Raw genomic sequence first — 15,483 nt, 5'->3', positions numbered from 1 at the left:
TAATCATTTTATTCAGATTCTTGGTACCCTTAGTGTAAAATTATTCCTTACTTGTTGGGGATTTGGCGATGTAGTATCTGGTTGATGAAGGATTTTCGACTCCTAAGCTCCACACATTCTCTCCCATGTAAAACAAGCGACCTGGTCAAGTGGTGTAGTAGTTGATGGTCGAGAGCTAAAATCAAGGCACCGTCTTGTTTTAGGATTTGTGTAATCTTTAGATCCACCTTACCATCTCAAGTATTTGCCTGAGCTCTGGTGATTACTCCCAAGGATTACTCCACCAAATACCATTACTGAGGTATCACTGTGTGCCTGGCTGACTATTCATGTGCAGTACTGCAGTGTGTGGCCTTCTCTGTTCTGTGAAATGCCAGTACTTGTGTTGTGATCCTTGATGGTCTGTCAGCTTCAAAAGTGTCGCATAACTATGAATCTCTGTATCTTGAATATCAACATGTCGTAAACCTGTAACCCTTTGAAACAGGACCTTATGTCTATTGGTCTTACTGATATAAAAGAGAGATTTGGTTTGTGATGATGCAGGAGGGCAGCAGCCTCGATGCGGCGATCAAGTCACTCCTTAGCGCGGATAAGTAGTGACACCTGATCGGCAGCAGGAAGTCCGCTGATCGTCGAGATCTGCTTAATGACCAGATCATCCTCCTCTCCAAGAGGAGGGGCCGGCTCAAGCAGGTACAACTAGCTCACCACAGCTCGCTCCTCCTCCCTGTTTCTTCTTCGATTGTGTCAAACTTGAGCCTCTAGCTACTATCGCCTAGGGGAGGACTGGGCAGCGATCTTTTTCACAACTGGAGTTCTGCTCTTGCTACCGGGAGATCATGCATGGTTGGGTTTTCACCCAGAACCAAGGGAGTGTGGAGGACTAGAGATGTACTTATGTTTGCCATATCTTTAATTAGATGTAGGAAAGCATAATTTTGTATCGCATTTGTTAGTGGAGGTAGCATCAGAACTCACAAGCAGTCAATTAGCTTATTTTAATTTTGTATACCTGTGCCATTTGTTTAGGGTGCTTAGAGAGTGAACAATACCCTGCCTAAAAAACCAAGCAAAGATGATATGGTTTGGTTTCAGTCTAGCAACTGCCAGTTTAACGAACCCTGGTACTAACCAGGTGCCAATATATAAATAAAATTACTAACATGTATCAGTTCATCATTCCATGTGAATGTTTGTCGACCATCATTGCCTTGGTCAAAAATGTTGTCTTCTTATGAACTGATAAAGCCAAAAAAGAATGTGCGTTGTTGTTGTGCTCACTGCCCAGAAGAAGAATCCAGCCATAGTGAGGTGAGCACAAATAAGAGTTGGGACAGAAAAATGTCGTTGTATTTCCTCTCATGCGACTGGCCAATTTTGTGTGTTTGTTTCATGCCCATAGTCTTGCAGGTTGTATGCGTGTCCGACATTTATATCTGGTTCCTTGTGTCTTTGTTTCATGTTTATTTCGGGCTTTCCTTTGTGGCCTCAAATTAAGTGCATCATTGATTCCATATTGAATAAATGACTGCAGTCTCAGTTTGCACTTTGTTCTGCAACATGAAAATTTAGACTGCTCCTCTTCATCTCCAGCCTCTGGTCCACTGCTACTCTGGTTTTATAAAAAGGTAGATATTGTTCTTTTCCTAGCTCATTGGTACTTATAGCCTTATGGGAGGCTGATTCTTAAATTGGCTAATAAGCAAGGCTTAAATGTAGATGATTGCCCTTTCTCACTCTTTAGCCTTATGGAAAAGACGTCTGTGTGGGCGCATGTCTTGCCATTCAATTAGGATTTAAAGTTAGGATCTCCTCTGATTTATTTACATACGTATCTTCCACTACCTAATCTTTCCCCGTCCTATATGCCATATATAATGCGGTTTGTCTCTGAGACACTTTGAGATGATGCAGCTAATTAACTTTACTTCTACTTGCATGGACCAACATTACCTTTGAAACCGAATCAAGTTCACAATAGATGTAACATATATTACCTATGTTGGGATGAGGTGGTGCACGGCTATTCTCAAACTCTAATACACTGGCTTGTTTTCTTTAAGTGGATGGTAATGATGCAGCTAACTAATTGTACTTCTATTTGTATGAACCATCATTACATTTGAAACTGAATCAAGTCAACAGTAGATGTAAAGGATTTTTTTCTGTCATGTTGTTTGTCAAAATGGTGCATGATACATATCATGCTCATTGATATGCACGTGGTTACAGTTACTGTTCTGATTACAAAAACACCCAGGCTCTCTCATGAGAAATACAAGATAACAAAAAACAGTTGGTTACTTCTCTCCGATTTCACATGGATAGTTGGATTTTGTGGTACATGTGTAGTTTTAGTTCTGGCGTAACTTTGATTTACTCCATGGTTAGTTGTTTGCACACTGTTGGATGCTGAGTTCAGGTAAAAATATCATGCAGTATAAGTAAGAATACTAATGAGCTTTTGCTCATTCTAGGGCTGCAGTGACAACTAAGCATCTGATATATAATAACATCATGCAAGGGGCATGGAGCGTCGATCCAATATCCACCAGCGATGAAGGTATATTTGTACACAATATGTATATGGTACCGTCATCTTGGGCTTCCTCGGACTTCCTGTTTGACCTTTTTGCCTGTTCATATAATGATGTGATTCGACGTGTTGATTGCCTTTCTATCTGCTGGTTTCTTTTCTCTCTTTTTATGATTTGATTTTCAGGAAAATACCACTGTATGATTATATCAGTTTAACTCCAGTTCACATTCTTTACTTTGTCAAGTGCATGCTGTGGTTCATATAATAACTCCATTTCTGGATATTTCACTTTGTCAAGTGCATGTTATGGTTCAGAGCAAAATTTAGTTTCCAATTATAATTCAGTGATGTTCTCACCTTAGATTTTATTTTGCGTAATTGTAGGAAGTGGGGATGGACATCCGTCGATCTGCCGTCCCTGCTTTGTGGAGGTATAATCTTTCATAATGTGTCGCTAACATATCTCTGGAATAAGTTCTTATGTTCAGTACATATAGTCTGGCTGATTATTTTTTAGGGGCCTTCTTTGAAAGGCTTCTACGGACTGTTTGAATTACTGCCTTAGGTTAATAGAATTTGAACATGTGACTTTATCTTAGTGTCAACCATCAAAGGAATTAGTGACCTGTTCTTAATGATATATAGAGGAGTAGGCAGTAGTGCATGGTAATAATAAAAAATGCATCATGTGTGTGTGCAGGACCCATGCCCATGATTCATAATGATTTGGGACAGTCTTAGAAGAAAATTTCCCATTGCTTTCATCCCATTTTGAGTGTTAATTGCAAAGTTCATCTGTTGGTGAAAAGAACCTGTACTCTTCTTTGTTTAGTGCTCTGTCTCCCTACTTTTATGACAGAGAATGGTGTAGGTATACAATAAATGTTCTCTACTCTTGCAGCCCACGTATACTTATTGACAGGGTTTGTCTACACTTATCTTTAAGGCTACAACCTGGAGTCTCATGGGTGTGAAGATGATCTAGGGCATTGCTTTGTTAGGGGTTCACTTATGTACAGGAATGTCATGTTCTTTCCCGTGTACTTCCTCCGTTCCTAAATATAAGTCTTTGTAGAGATTTCACCATGAACCACATACGGATGTATATAGATGCATTTTAAGTGTAGATTCATTCATTTTGTTCCGTACGTAGTCCATCTAGTGGAATCTCTACAAAGACTTATATTTAGGAACGGAGGGAGTAATATATTGTGGTTTTTTTCTACTCAACACCATCTGGACTATGTATTACTGTAACCTGCTCTATGTTTTGGGTCTGGGCACTGGACCATGGTGTTGGACAGGGCACGACGCCCTAAGACCGCTCTTTGGAATTCCAATATACTCAGAGATCGCTAGAAGTGAAAGTTGAGGACCAACATGTATGTTGTATCACGGATGTCCCCCTTCATAGCATTGTTTTATGAAATGCACTGACACTCCGAGAAGGTTGCTCTGAGTATATTTGTTACAACAAAGTATGCTTTGGTATGAAACTTGCCAATGTTGTGTGATTAACCTTGATGTTTAGTACTGAATCATTAATAAGTGTTTACTAACCTCCTTTTTGAGATGTTACCTTTGTAGTGAAGTTGTTTTTGTTATAACTTTAGCCTATGTTGGGTAGCTGCCTTGCTTATATATGGATGTGCTGCAAACTTTGTTTTAGATTAGGACATGTTCGTGCTATTAGTACTAAACTTAATGGAAGTGGTTACCTTTCGTGGTCTCATGACTCAATGTCTTCTATTAGAAGTGAATGTTTCATCCTTCTTTTATTTTGTTATCCTATTTGAATACTTAGCTAAACCATGATTACTACTTGCTTGACCACATCGTTGGGACCGGCACCCTCGCGCCAAGGCGCGTTGCCGATCTAGTAGTTACTAATGTGTTGGGTCAGGACTGAATAAAACAGTCATGAATAAGGTTACGCAGTAGCACAGATAACAATATTTTTATCATACATATGGGCAACAATTGGATGTCTTTAGTGTTCGCTCATACACCATTCCCATGAAAAATTTCTCCTTATCTAGTAAGAACAGATAAAAACCACATCACAGAGGTCTCAATCATACTGTCTTGACTTAGGGCTGGATGAAGCCAATCATGCCTACCTTATGACACCTCTCCTGCAGAAGAAAACATGTGGCTAAGTGGCTAACCATCTCCCACCCAAGTCTTGACCTGCACTAGAAACCAGGATGCACGAACTGAAACCAAGCAATCTAAGCTTAGAACCCGTCGCTGAATTAAGTGGCAGCAGAATGAAAACCAAATATATCATATCTACAAATAAAAGGGAAGTGAGATCACACAAATTACAGCATGCGTCTCCTCAGTCCGTACAAAACTCAAAATCACACGAACTATTAAGCACACAACTGTGTGGGCCACCTGTGTGGCTGTGGGGTTTCATACATTGAGTGTGGTCTATCTGCATCGGTATTTGCCCGGATTTTCACTAATTAACTAGGCAACTATCTTTTGCTTTATTAATTCGATGAGACAAATCTTTTGCTTCCGTTTCGGAAAAAATACAGGAGAATTTATTTTTACTGAAGCTTCTGGTAGGAAGTGCACCACAGGAGAAAAAAAAATGCTTGGAGTGCCATTGGCTATGCCCTATCATCTGCAACTAATCTCTGGTGCACATTTCAAAAATAAAATGAAGTTCTAGCTCCTACAGCACAACAAGTGCTACAAACCTACAACAAGAATTCCCCATCCTAGCTCCAAACAGCTCATCATTAAACTCTTGCTATCAAATACAATTTACTTATTTCATCAAACACATCAATCAAATCTTCAGGCTGTGAATACCTAACTGGCTTGATGGTAAAAAACAACTGAGAATCAATCAAACAGACACTGCAGTCAGCGGAGTACATACCATGGAGTGGAGAAACGAGAAACCCCTCGGCCCGGATAAATTCAGTGCACACCTCCAGCTGCATCCAAACCCATCTGCCGGGAAGGACACCTTGGCATCAAAGCAGACACTTGCCTTTGGGCTGCTATCACAGCTCTAACCAGCTTTATAAAGGTCCCCACGGCTAGGACTCCACCACCCAAGCATAATTGCACAAGAACAACTGAAGCAGCTCTGTCCCAGGCCACTAGGCAGTGACCTCCCCATCACTGCTTCCGTCCTTTTGTAGATAAAGCTCTACAACATTTGTCAATCGCCTTGATCAGCCAGGCCAGGATCACAAGCAATAACATGTGGTAGATGGGAAAACACAAGAGGATCGTCTTTGTGAGCACCAACTGTCCTCCCCTAGTGAGCATGCTAGCCTTCCAGCTAGGGAGTTTGGCAATCACCTTATGTAGGATATTGCAAGTCCTGCTTGCGTAGCGTCCTTAGACAAGGGCATGCCAAGGTAGCTGCAGGGGAACTCCTTGACAACACGAGCTAGACACATGGTCGGAGTTGGAGCGATGAATGAGCATTAGGGCGCATTTGCTCACATACCTCCTCATGAACTACAGATGGTAGGCATTATAAGTCTGTTATTAGTGAAAAGAGGCACATCACAGTTGTCCATATTCTCATAAATTAATTATCAGCAGGCAGCAATACTACATGATGTCATGCAGTGCAACAATCATAGTCATAATTGTTCATATCAGTAAACAAACACTAAGAACAGAAGTTTTAAGAAAACATCATCATCGGCTAAACCCGTCACTTTGTCCATTCATTTCAAAACTATTAGAGCCCTTGGACCTTAGGTTGATACCGTGCCATAGAGGTGCTCTCGGGCCAATGAACCGCCGGCTGGTTTGATGTCGTGCTATTAGCTTGCTGTTGTTAGGGAAGGGTAATGGATGTAGGAAATTGAAGGGGGATTCAGGCCTAAGAATTTGTTTATTGATAGCTTGGCTAGATCACCCGTGGCTGCCTCTATTTATAGCGGATGGCCTTGCACGTGAAACTCCAACTAGAACAGACTTTTTCCTAAACATGTTAATGAATTACCTACTCTTGCAACAATCCAAACTTGATAATCATTCTTGATCTGATCCAACAGGTTACCAATCCTAACTGGATCTTATGACTTGTGTCCTACTCCAACCAATTACCAATTCCTAGCCACGTAGTAAGTGGACTTCACGCCTCTGGTAGGGAATTCCCCACATGACAAAAGCTGTCATCCATTTATAATATTCTTGCACAACAACAACAAAGCCTTTAGTCCCAAACAAGTTGGGGTAGGCTAGAGGTGAAACTCATAAGATCTCGCGACCAACTCATGGCTCTGGCACATGGATAGCAAGCTTCAACACACCCCTGTCCATAGCTAGTTCTTTGGTGATACTCCAATCCTTCAGGTCTCTCTTAACGGACTCCTCCCATGTCAAATTCGGTCTACATATTTTCTCAAACGCATATCAGTTATAAAAAATAAGGGATCATAAGTATAAACAGGTAAAAGGTAAGATAATTACCAACGAACTAAATCTCTAACTCAAGAAATTTACCTCCATGGAGGCTTGCATAATGGGAACAGGTCTTGCTGTTGCAAAGTTGATTTATTCGAGAGTGACATGCCCTGGGTCCAAAGGAAAGACCTCTCTCATCTCCTGAACGTACCTGTATCCTTGTCCTTGATGAAGTGAGATAATCATGTTTTCCGTACTGATCTTTTCCTGCAAGAGAAATCCCGGTTAGCGATACTTGTTCATATAAGAGGAACAATCATAATTTCGTCTCTAAGATTCAAAGCATTCTTGATATCTGCCCACAGTTCAGATGGGAAATTTGATTTTTCATTTACCTACGCATGGCTACCATCATCTTAGTCTTGCTTTTTTCTTAAATTATGACACCAAAGTCTTCATCTTCTATATTTATTTAAATCTCAGTGTCATCAACAAATATAAGCATCCCCATCAGACTATGAACCTGCTGCATTGCAACAACACAAAATAATTGTAATTAAAAATCACAGGAAGGATATCAGAAGACACCAAAAATAGTATCAACCCACCATGACTACAACCTATGAAATTATCGATGAGCTTCATTAAAGCTTCTTGACCCATAAAATTCAATGATGCCTAATTAGAGACAGGTTGTGCTATCGCAGTGTTTGGCCTAACTAAAACAACTCTGAGCAATTTTACTTGCAAGTGCACCAGGTTATGCATCAGTAAAATCCTCAATGTTTTCATCATGCAAAACACTATATACTGTGAAGCATAAAGGTGTAAAAAAACTAAGATCGATACTTTTACCTTATATGCTTTAAAACCTGAGAACATGATAAGACATTGTATTCAGGAGTCGGGAGGCTGGACTGAAATCTCTAAATTGCTGAAGAAAATATGTTTTAAACATATATGGATTATCAATTGATAAAAACGGACATCAAATTATCAGACTGAAATTGTTAACCGCACTTGTTCCATCCTTCCCACCCAGATGTTCAAGTGTGCCTGGATGCACATATTTCCACCTGACAAGCATGCTAATTGGTGCAAACAAAGTTAATTATCTGTTTAGCCAATATCAGTTGTGTGTGGCTTTGTGCAAATAAAAAATCATTCTATCTCCACAGATCACCTTCATAAAGAGAAATTGGTACCTCAGTAGTTTTTTTTTTTTTTGCATATGTACAAAATAGGACCATTAATTTTAGCCCAGGAACTTGCGCCAGAAATTTGCATGAAAAGTTGAAAACCAAAATATCCTAATCTGAAATAGCACAACAAATAGTAACCACCGAGCAGTGCCTCAATAATTAAAGTAGCACTACATACATTGCTAAACCTGCTTTACTGACCTGATATGCATACACAACTTAGGCCCAATATACATGAGTCGCAATGCAAACTGACACAAATGGACAACGAGAGGTCACCTGAAAAGCACAAGAACCAACAAACAATTAGATTTCCAGAACAGATTATAAACAAGCACCACAAACAATCAGAACTGAAAAACAGCGTCTAAAGAAGTTGAAAGGGGTCAATAGAAGAGAACCCCACCTAAGAAGTTTTCAGTCTGGTTGCAATGTGATCAATAGAAAAAGACTGGACCATGTGCGACTTTATTTTGGAAGTTAACTTTGTGCAATGAAAATAACTATCTGTGCCATGGATCAAGAGGCTACCATTTTTCTGAACCAAAAACTGTATGCGAGGCCTGGAGCAGTAATCAAGAGGCTACCTGCTTATCTGCGACCACTCCCATCTCTATGCATATCTATGGGTACCTGCTTATCTATAACCACTCACAAGTCAAAACCTCATTAACACTCAATTGCCTCCCCTCCAGACTCCAGTTCAACACATGGGATGTTTCTTACAATCTAGTTTCAGTGTTTTATTATAAACCCTTTTTCAGCAAATACCAATGGATTATAAAGAAAATAAACAATGTTATGACAAATAGGGCAGAGGAAAATCATAATACGACACCCCACTAATTGTCGGAGACACAGGATAATTCAAAATATCTAAAAAAAGGAACCCTCAATGATTGAGCAATGAGCACCATGAAATAAGGTTTCACAGGCAGAAGCCAGAAAAGGTACCCTTAGTTTTGTACCTACCATATTGATCAAACATACCACTTCCTTTGAAGTAGAAAAAGTTGATTTAAGAGGATATCAGTCTTCAGCAGCTTCATGCATGGATTCATGATCTGCATGTAATAGTTCGACCTCATTCTTAGAAGTTATTTCTTTTCTGCAATTTCTTATAATGTTTAACCTTCTCATTGCATTCTCCATCCTCCATTCGAGAATTTGATCCTTATATGAGGGAACAAAGCCCCTATCCTCTATATCATTCAGTAGTTTCTGTCCTTCCAATATTCTGCCTGTTGCACAGATAGCCCCAATCATTGTGGTGTATGTTGTAATGTTCGGCCGAAGTTGCTTAGATTTCATCTCTTCATAAAGATCTAATGCATCAGAAACACACTGGTTGTTGCATAAACCTGTGATTAGAACATTATAAGTGACTACATCAATCTTCAATCCATACAACTCCATTGACCCTTTGAGGTGCAGAGCATCCGCAATCTTGCCTTCTTTACAGAGACCATGCATTAGGGTAGTGAAAGTAGCAATTGTTGGCACCATTCCAGCACGTATTATGCTACAGAAAACTATGATACCCTCTTCAACCTTTCCACATTTACTAAGGCCTCTAACAATTGAGCTTTCAGCAACTTCAGCTGGCACAACACCAAGAGCTGCCATTTCCTCTTTCAGCCTGAATGCTCCATTGATGTCCCCAAGCCTGCATTTTGCATTGATTAACGCAATATAGTGTGTATGATTCGGTTCAAGTCCACTCTCGACCATGTCACGTAAAACATCACAACTCTGCTGCAGCCAATTTTTCCTGATCAATCCATTTATCATGGCACTGTATGCTTTACTGCTAGGTGACATATATAACCGCTTCATGCAGTTGAAGAGCTGTAAAGCATTGGACATCCTAGATTTCTCACTACATACAGTTATGAGTACATCAAATGTTAATCTATCCGGATAAATGCGTTCTAAGACCATCTTGTCCAAGAACTTAATCGCAATTTCAGTCATACCATGTTTTGAAAATCCATGGATAAGCAAACGATATGTCACATTGTTTGGCCTAATCCCTTTCCTTACCATATCTTTGTATAGATAAACAGATCTTGACAAATGTCCCTTCTTGATGTGCCCATGCATAAGAATGTTATAGCTGGCTGGGTTTGGATAAACCTCATTATGATGCATATCCCGAATCGTCATATCTACTTTATGTATCATTCCTGCCTTTAGGTACCCGTTCATCATTGAGTTGTAGGCAATACAATCTGCATACATACCTTCCTTGCATATGATCTCCTGGAACAGGTAAGAAGCAACCTTAACTTGGCCTTCCTTGATCAAGCCATTCAACAAACAGGTATATGTAACAATATCAGGGACAAACCCTTTCTCCAACATCATCTGCAACAGGATGATTGCAGGAACAATTTTGCCTTTTCTGCAAAAACCACTAAGAAGAACAGTGTAAGTATGGATGTCAGGTAGAAAGTTACTTGTAACCATTTTCTCACATAAATCCAGAGCTTCATCTAGAGTTCCGTCTTTGCAAATCCCCAGAAGTAATGCATTGAAGGTTTCCTGATCAATGGCATAAGGTATGTCAACAAGGCAGGCCATGAACTCCTTTGCTTGTACCAAGTAGCCGCCCTTGCATAACCCTCTAAGCAAATTCCTATATGTGTCAACATTTGGAGAACAACCATATCTATGCATATTATCATACACTGAGAATGCCTCATGCATATTACCTCTGGTGCAGTAAAAGTCTATTATACAGTTGAAAGAGGCAACATCAAATGATATCTTCATCCTAGACATGTATTGTTTAAATTGCTCAGCCTGTGTAACCATTCCTTCTCGATACAGTGCACATAACAATGTATTGTGGATGAATGAATTGGCAGCTAGGCCCCTCCGATAGATATCCACAAAATACTTTAGTGCTTCTCCGACATACCCAGCCTTGCAACAATAGCAAACTAGAGTTGTATAAAGAACCTCATTAGGCAAAACTCCTGTTTTTTGCATCCTTGACAAAATCTCTTTTGTTTCGTCCAACTTACCCATCTTGCACATACCATTGATCAATGCTGAATAAGTAACAACATCTGGATTGATCCCAACCACAAGCATACTCTTTAAAATTTGCTTGGCTTTAGAAACCACTCCTAGCTGACAGAAACCATCAATCAGGATAGTATACATAGTCCTATTGATTGCTGTGCCTCTTGCTTTCATATCTTCAATAAGATTCAGTGCATGTCCCGGCATGGAAGCTTTGCAATAACCATTCAGCATTGCACTATAAGTTAGTTCACTTGGTTTCACACCAGCAACTTGCATTTCATACAGAACTCGTAAAGCTTCACCAGTTACCCCACTTCGGCAGTACCCATCAATCAAGGTAGTGTAAGTAGCTAGGCTTGGCTTCAAGCTCTGTTTCAGCATTTCATTGAAGATATAGATAGCAAGTTTCATCTTACCTTCATCGAAAAATCCTTTGATCAAAGTATTATATGTACACTCATCAGGTGATAAGTTATTTCCCCTCATTTTTTTGAGCAAAAGGTAAGCACGCGTACTCCTCTTCATTTTGCATAACTTATCAATCATGATGTTATAAGTATATACATCTGCCTCTACACCATTCTTCTCCATATCTTCTAAGACACGCATGGCAGCCTTGAACCTTCCCTTCTTAACATACCAGTAAAGTATTGTGTTATAAGTAACAACGTTTGATATGGACCGACTCTTCATCTTTTGTAGCATAAGATTAGCCTTTCCAAGGTTACCATCAAGGCAAAAATAATTCAGTACAATATTACAAGTGGTGACATCCAATGGGAACTTCCGGGCCAAGCTCTCTTTTAAGAAGAACCAAACATGTTTTGATTCCCCAACTTCCACAAGAGCATTAAGGACAGCATTGCAGGTGTGAGTTGAAGCCTTAAATCCACAGTTATCCATCAACAAAATTGCCTTACTTGCATCAACAACTTTTCTTTCCTTCAGATATGCATTGATAAGAAGGTCAAAAACCATGGGATTGGAATCACAACGCGAGATGGTTCGGAGAAGGGAGCTAAATATAGCAGAGCAAGAGAAGCCCGCCATGGCAAGATGCTTCAGCACTGACATTGCTTGTGAATGCATTTGAGCTTGGATGAGGATATGAGCAGCCAGGCAGTAAACATGAGTGATTCGCTCCAAACCTGATTGTTGCACAATAGAACCCAGTATCTTCAAGGCTAGCTTTCCATGAACCTTGTCAAGCTTCCCAAACTTGTACGCCATGTGATTCAAGGTCTCCCAGTGATGCATAGTTAGGACACTGATGATGCTATTCTCAACTCCATGAGCTGAAAGAGATCATCAAATCAATACGACAACAACAAAATGATGCAACGTCAAAAGAGCCAAAACTGCATCGGCATCGAGTACTTCTAGTATTGCAGATGAGAAGCAACCAATAAAAGTGAAACAAGTTAAATATGCAAAGAATCAGCTGAAGCCAACAAATATGTATTGACATCCTAGAAAGCTGTGGGGGCTTGTATCACTTAAGCAATGTAGCTCATTTTGGTAAATGCCGACAAGAAATCAACCAAGTTGTCGATTAAAATGCCATCACCAAGTAATTAACTTAAGCAGGAGCATATACAAAACTGATGAATGTATCGTAACAGTTTAATACACATTACCACAAGCAACTGATGTGCATTAGTAAGTCTAATACAGAGATATTTTACACTCAGGCATAGTAATTGAACTGAAGGGAGTAGCTAAAATTTATCGTAATTCTGAGGATTGCGTGGCTCCACAGTTTCCAGTTATTCAGAATTTACAAAATTGACAGAACTCAATAACGAAGGATCTACAATGGCAAGCAAACTAAATTTATGTGATGTCAGGACTAGTTCTTCTAGAACAACCAAGGCAGGAGATATCTTTCAATTATAGTGGGTACTAGTATCTTAGCTGTAGATTCCACGCATTTCAATATGTGCAAACTTTGACATACCCTTGCGAACTAGGGTGAAACAGTGAAATCAGGATAAAGCTAATACACTAACTCGCATTTCGACAAACAGCTTCAGTGCATCCCACCAATCAGACGCGATACACAGAACAGAACAGAAATTGGATTCCTTCAGTCGAGAAGGTTTTTAGTTACCTCTGGCGGCGGCGCCAATCCTGGTGTGGGCCGGCTGCCTGGAGCGGGAGGGGAGGCGAGAGGAGTAGAGCGCGTGGGAGGCCGCCGCTTTGGAGTCGAGGATCCTGCGGCGGTACGAGGAGGACGCCAGGGACGACGACATGGCGAGCGCAGCCGAAGCCACTCCAAGAGTCAAGTGAAGGTGCGGCTGGCGTGGCGGGCGGCGCTAGATAGGCCGGCTCGGCGTCCGCGTTGGCGCGCAGCGCGGGTGGAGAGGAGGCGGCGGCGCTGGCACGCAGACGCAGTGCGGAGAGAGGCGCGGCTCCTCACTCAGCGCAAACAGGGGGAGTGGTTCCGTTCCGCAGCCGTTGTTCCTGGGGCTGCTGGGCCGGTTGTGCTTTCTCCCACGTTCTTGGGACTGGGAGTGTATTGCACTATGCATTGTAGCTCTCCAATGCCACACACCCCTATATAAAAATAGCACTAAAATAAATATCAGATTTTTAAAAAAAAATTCTGAAATTTTGGGATATGAAACCTGAGTGCCCGTTATACACCCGTGTTCGTTTTCGTGGGGAACCGATGCCCATGGTATCCGCAGCGTAGAAATTACTGGCATTGTCACGATCACTCATTTCCCACAAAACTGCGCACGTGTGTACAACAAGCACCCAAGTTTCACAATCCAAAATTTCAGAGTTTTTTGAATTATCCTAATATGTTTTTCAATATTATTTTCATATAGGGTGTGTGGCGCCCGAGAGCCACAAATCCTCATGGTTGTGTATTTCATCATCGGAATTTGCACATGTGTAACATACATTCATATGAACATGTGAAATTGTTTTTGGAATTTTTTACAACTTCAAAATATTATTATTTTGACGCTATTCAAAATATAGGGCTCCAATGCACCCGTCCACCAAAGTGACTTTTTGTTGTTTTTAGTCGTCTTAGTAGCATTCATTTTCTCAACAAGACGATCAGGCGATGACTGCAGCGTACATGTGTGTAAATTGGCATAATGAAATAATTAAAGGTCAAGAACGAAAGATTTATCGCTCAAGCAACCTCAATCTTATTACTTCTAATTTCCTGACTGTATGATGAAGTTCCAAGATTTGTACTTTCTTTTCGAGATGGAAAAATATATCATGTATAATTTTTAAACCATCATCATATGATGATGTATAGTAACAGAAAAAAATGCACCTATGCCACTAGTGCTCGTGGCTGACTTTAGAGTGGTACTTGGGTTGCAAATAGGGGTATGGAGATGGTACTTGGAAGTGGCCAGTGCTCACGGCCCAATGTAGAATTGGCCAAGAGAGCTTTAGATCTAGATTTGCCAGGAAGCCACGAGCTTGTCACATTACCATGTCATGACGCGTTGAGAGGATAAGGCGACCACACATGTTGAAGTTGGCAGACTAATTGTAGATGCACGCTCGATGCACTCACATTGATAGGGGCGCACACCACTGAGCAAGAGGGACTAGATAGTGGTGTTGGCCACGCGGTGGAGCTTGGTGGTGGCGGGAGGGGAAGGAGGATGGAGTTGAGGGGGATATGGTGAGGAAATTAAGATGAAATATGAGGAGAGATGGGGTGTGACAACACACATGCTAGGATTATGGCACGGGTAGTACTTTGGGGTTTAAATAGTTGAACTTCACTAAAGAGCGATAATTTGGCTCACGGGCACCATGCAGTTTTGTACATGTATGTGTTTTTTTTTATCAAATAATACGTTGATATGTATAGGCTACAAAAAGACAAAATTTATGGCTCGATCTCGCGCGTCCAGCATCCCGTGATCTACATATGTCCTTGTGTACACCATAGTTAGAACAATTTTAGGTCTCCATATATATTTTTGTATTTTTTAAAGGGCCCCGTTCAATCTAGGATCTGTTTTTTTTTTGAACTTCTATGGATCTAATGAGCCGAAAAGGATCAAATATGATTTTTCTGAAAACATATTCTATGACATATTTTTAGTTTCACAATGATCCTTTGGAGAAAAGCATGACCAAACTGTGGTACCAAAAATTACGCCTCTAGCACAATCAAGAGCCGATGAAAAGATGAAAGAGAGATTGTGACAAGACAGATTAGTCCAACTCAAAATAAAGCTAGGCATTGTTTAGCGGCACAGGGTGAAACGATTTGGCTTGGAGGGGGTATGGCTGATGTTGCAATCTCCTTTCCCCCCGCAAAAAAAGACC

General features: G+C 40.6%; 1 protein-coding gene and 1 long non-coding RNA gene across 13 annotated transcripts; one reads left to right on the top strand and one right to left on the bottom strand.

Annotated features, from left to right (window-relative positions):
* Window positions 1–2,060: 2,060 nt before the first annotated feature.
* On the top strand, window positions 2,061–3,577 carry LOC123493510 (uncharacterized). The gene is made up of 3 exons (XR_006662018.2): window positions 2,061–2,566; window positions 2,927–2,973; window positions 3,444–3,577. It is a non-coding gene; the product is annotated as an uncharacterized lncRNA (long non-coding RNA).
* Window positions 3,578–4,480: 903 nt separating this feature from the next.
* Window positions 4,481–13,669, bottom strand: LOC109755175 (uncharacterized). 12 transcript variants are annotated; one of them, XM_073496229.1, is made up of 11 exons: window positions 13,277–13,669; window positions 9,106–12,461; window positions 8,335–8,412; window positions 8,137–8,246; window positions 7,787–8,019; window positions 7,327–7,454; window positions 7,031–7,198; window positions 5,870–6,031; window positions 5,439–5,714; window positions 4,663–4,732; window positions 4,481–4,577 (listed from the first exon to the last, which is right to left on the bottom strand). In XM_073496229.1, exons 1-2 carry the CDS (start codon window positions 13,416–13,418, stop codon window positions 9,163–9,165), a joined length of 3,441 nt encoding a protein of 1,146 aa, XP_073352330.1. In that variant the 5' UTR covers window positions 13,419–13,669; the 3' UTR covers window positions 4,481–4,577; window positions 4,663–4,732; window positions 5,439–5,714; window positions 5,870–6,031; window positions 7,031–7,198; window positions 7,327–7,454; window positions 7,787–8,019; window positions 8,137–8,246; window positions 8,335–8,412; window positions 9,106–9,162. The 12 variants fall into 12 exon arrangements, with proteins under 12 accessions (XP_073352330.1, XP_073352320.1, XP_073352329.1 ...); XM_073496219.1 differs by having other exon boundaries at window positions 4,481–4,732; window positions 7,787–7,865; window positions 7,952–8,019; XM_073496228.1 differs by having other exon boundaries at window positions 4,481–4,758.
* Between the last annotated feature and the right edge of the window lie 1,814 nt (window positions 13,670–15,483).

Source organism: Aegilops tauschii, chromosome 4, assembly GCF_002575655.3.
Source record: "Aegilops tauschii subsp. strangulata cultivar AL8/78 chromosome 4, Aet v6.0, whole genome shotgun sequence".
Classification (NCBI taxonomy): Eukaryota; Viridiplantae; Streptophyta; class Magnoliopsida; order Poales; family Poaceae; genus Aegilops; species Aegilops tauschii.
Note: the sequence above shows the minus strand (reverse complement) of the source record. Positions and strands in the feature narration are given on the sequence as shown.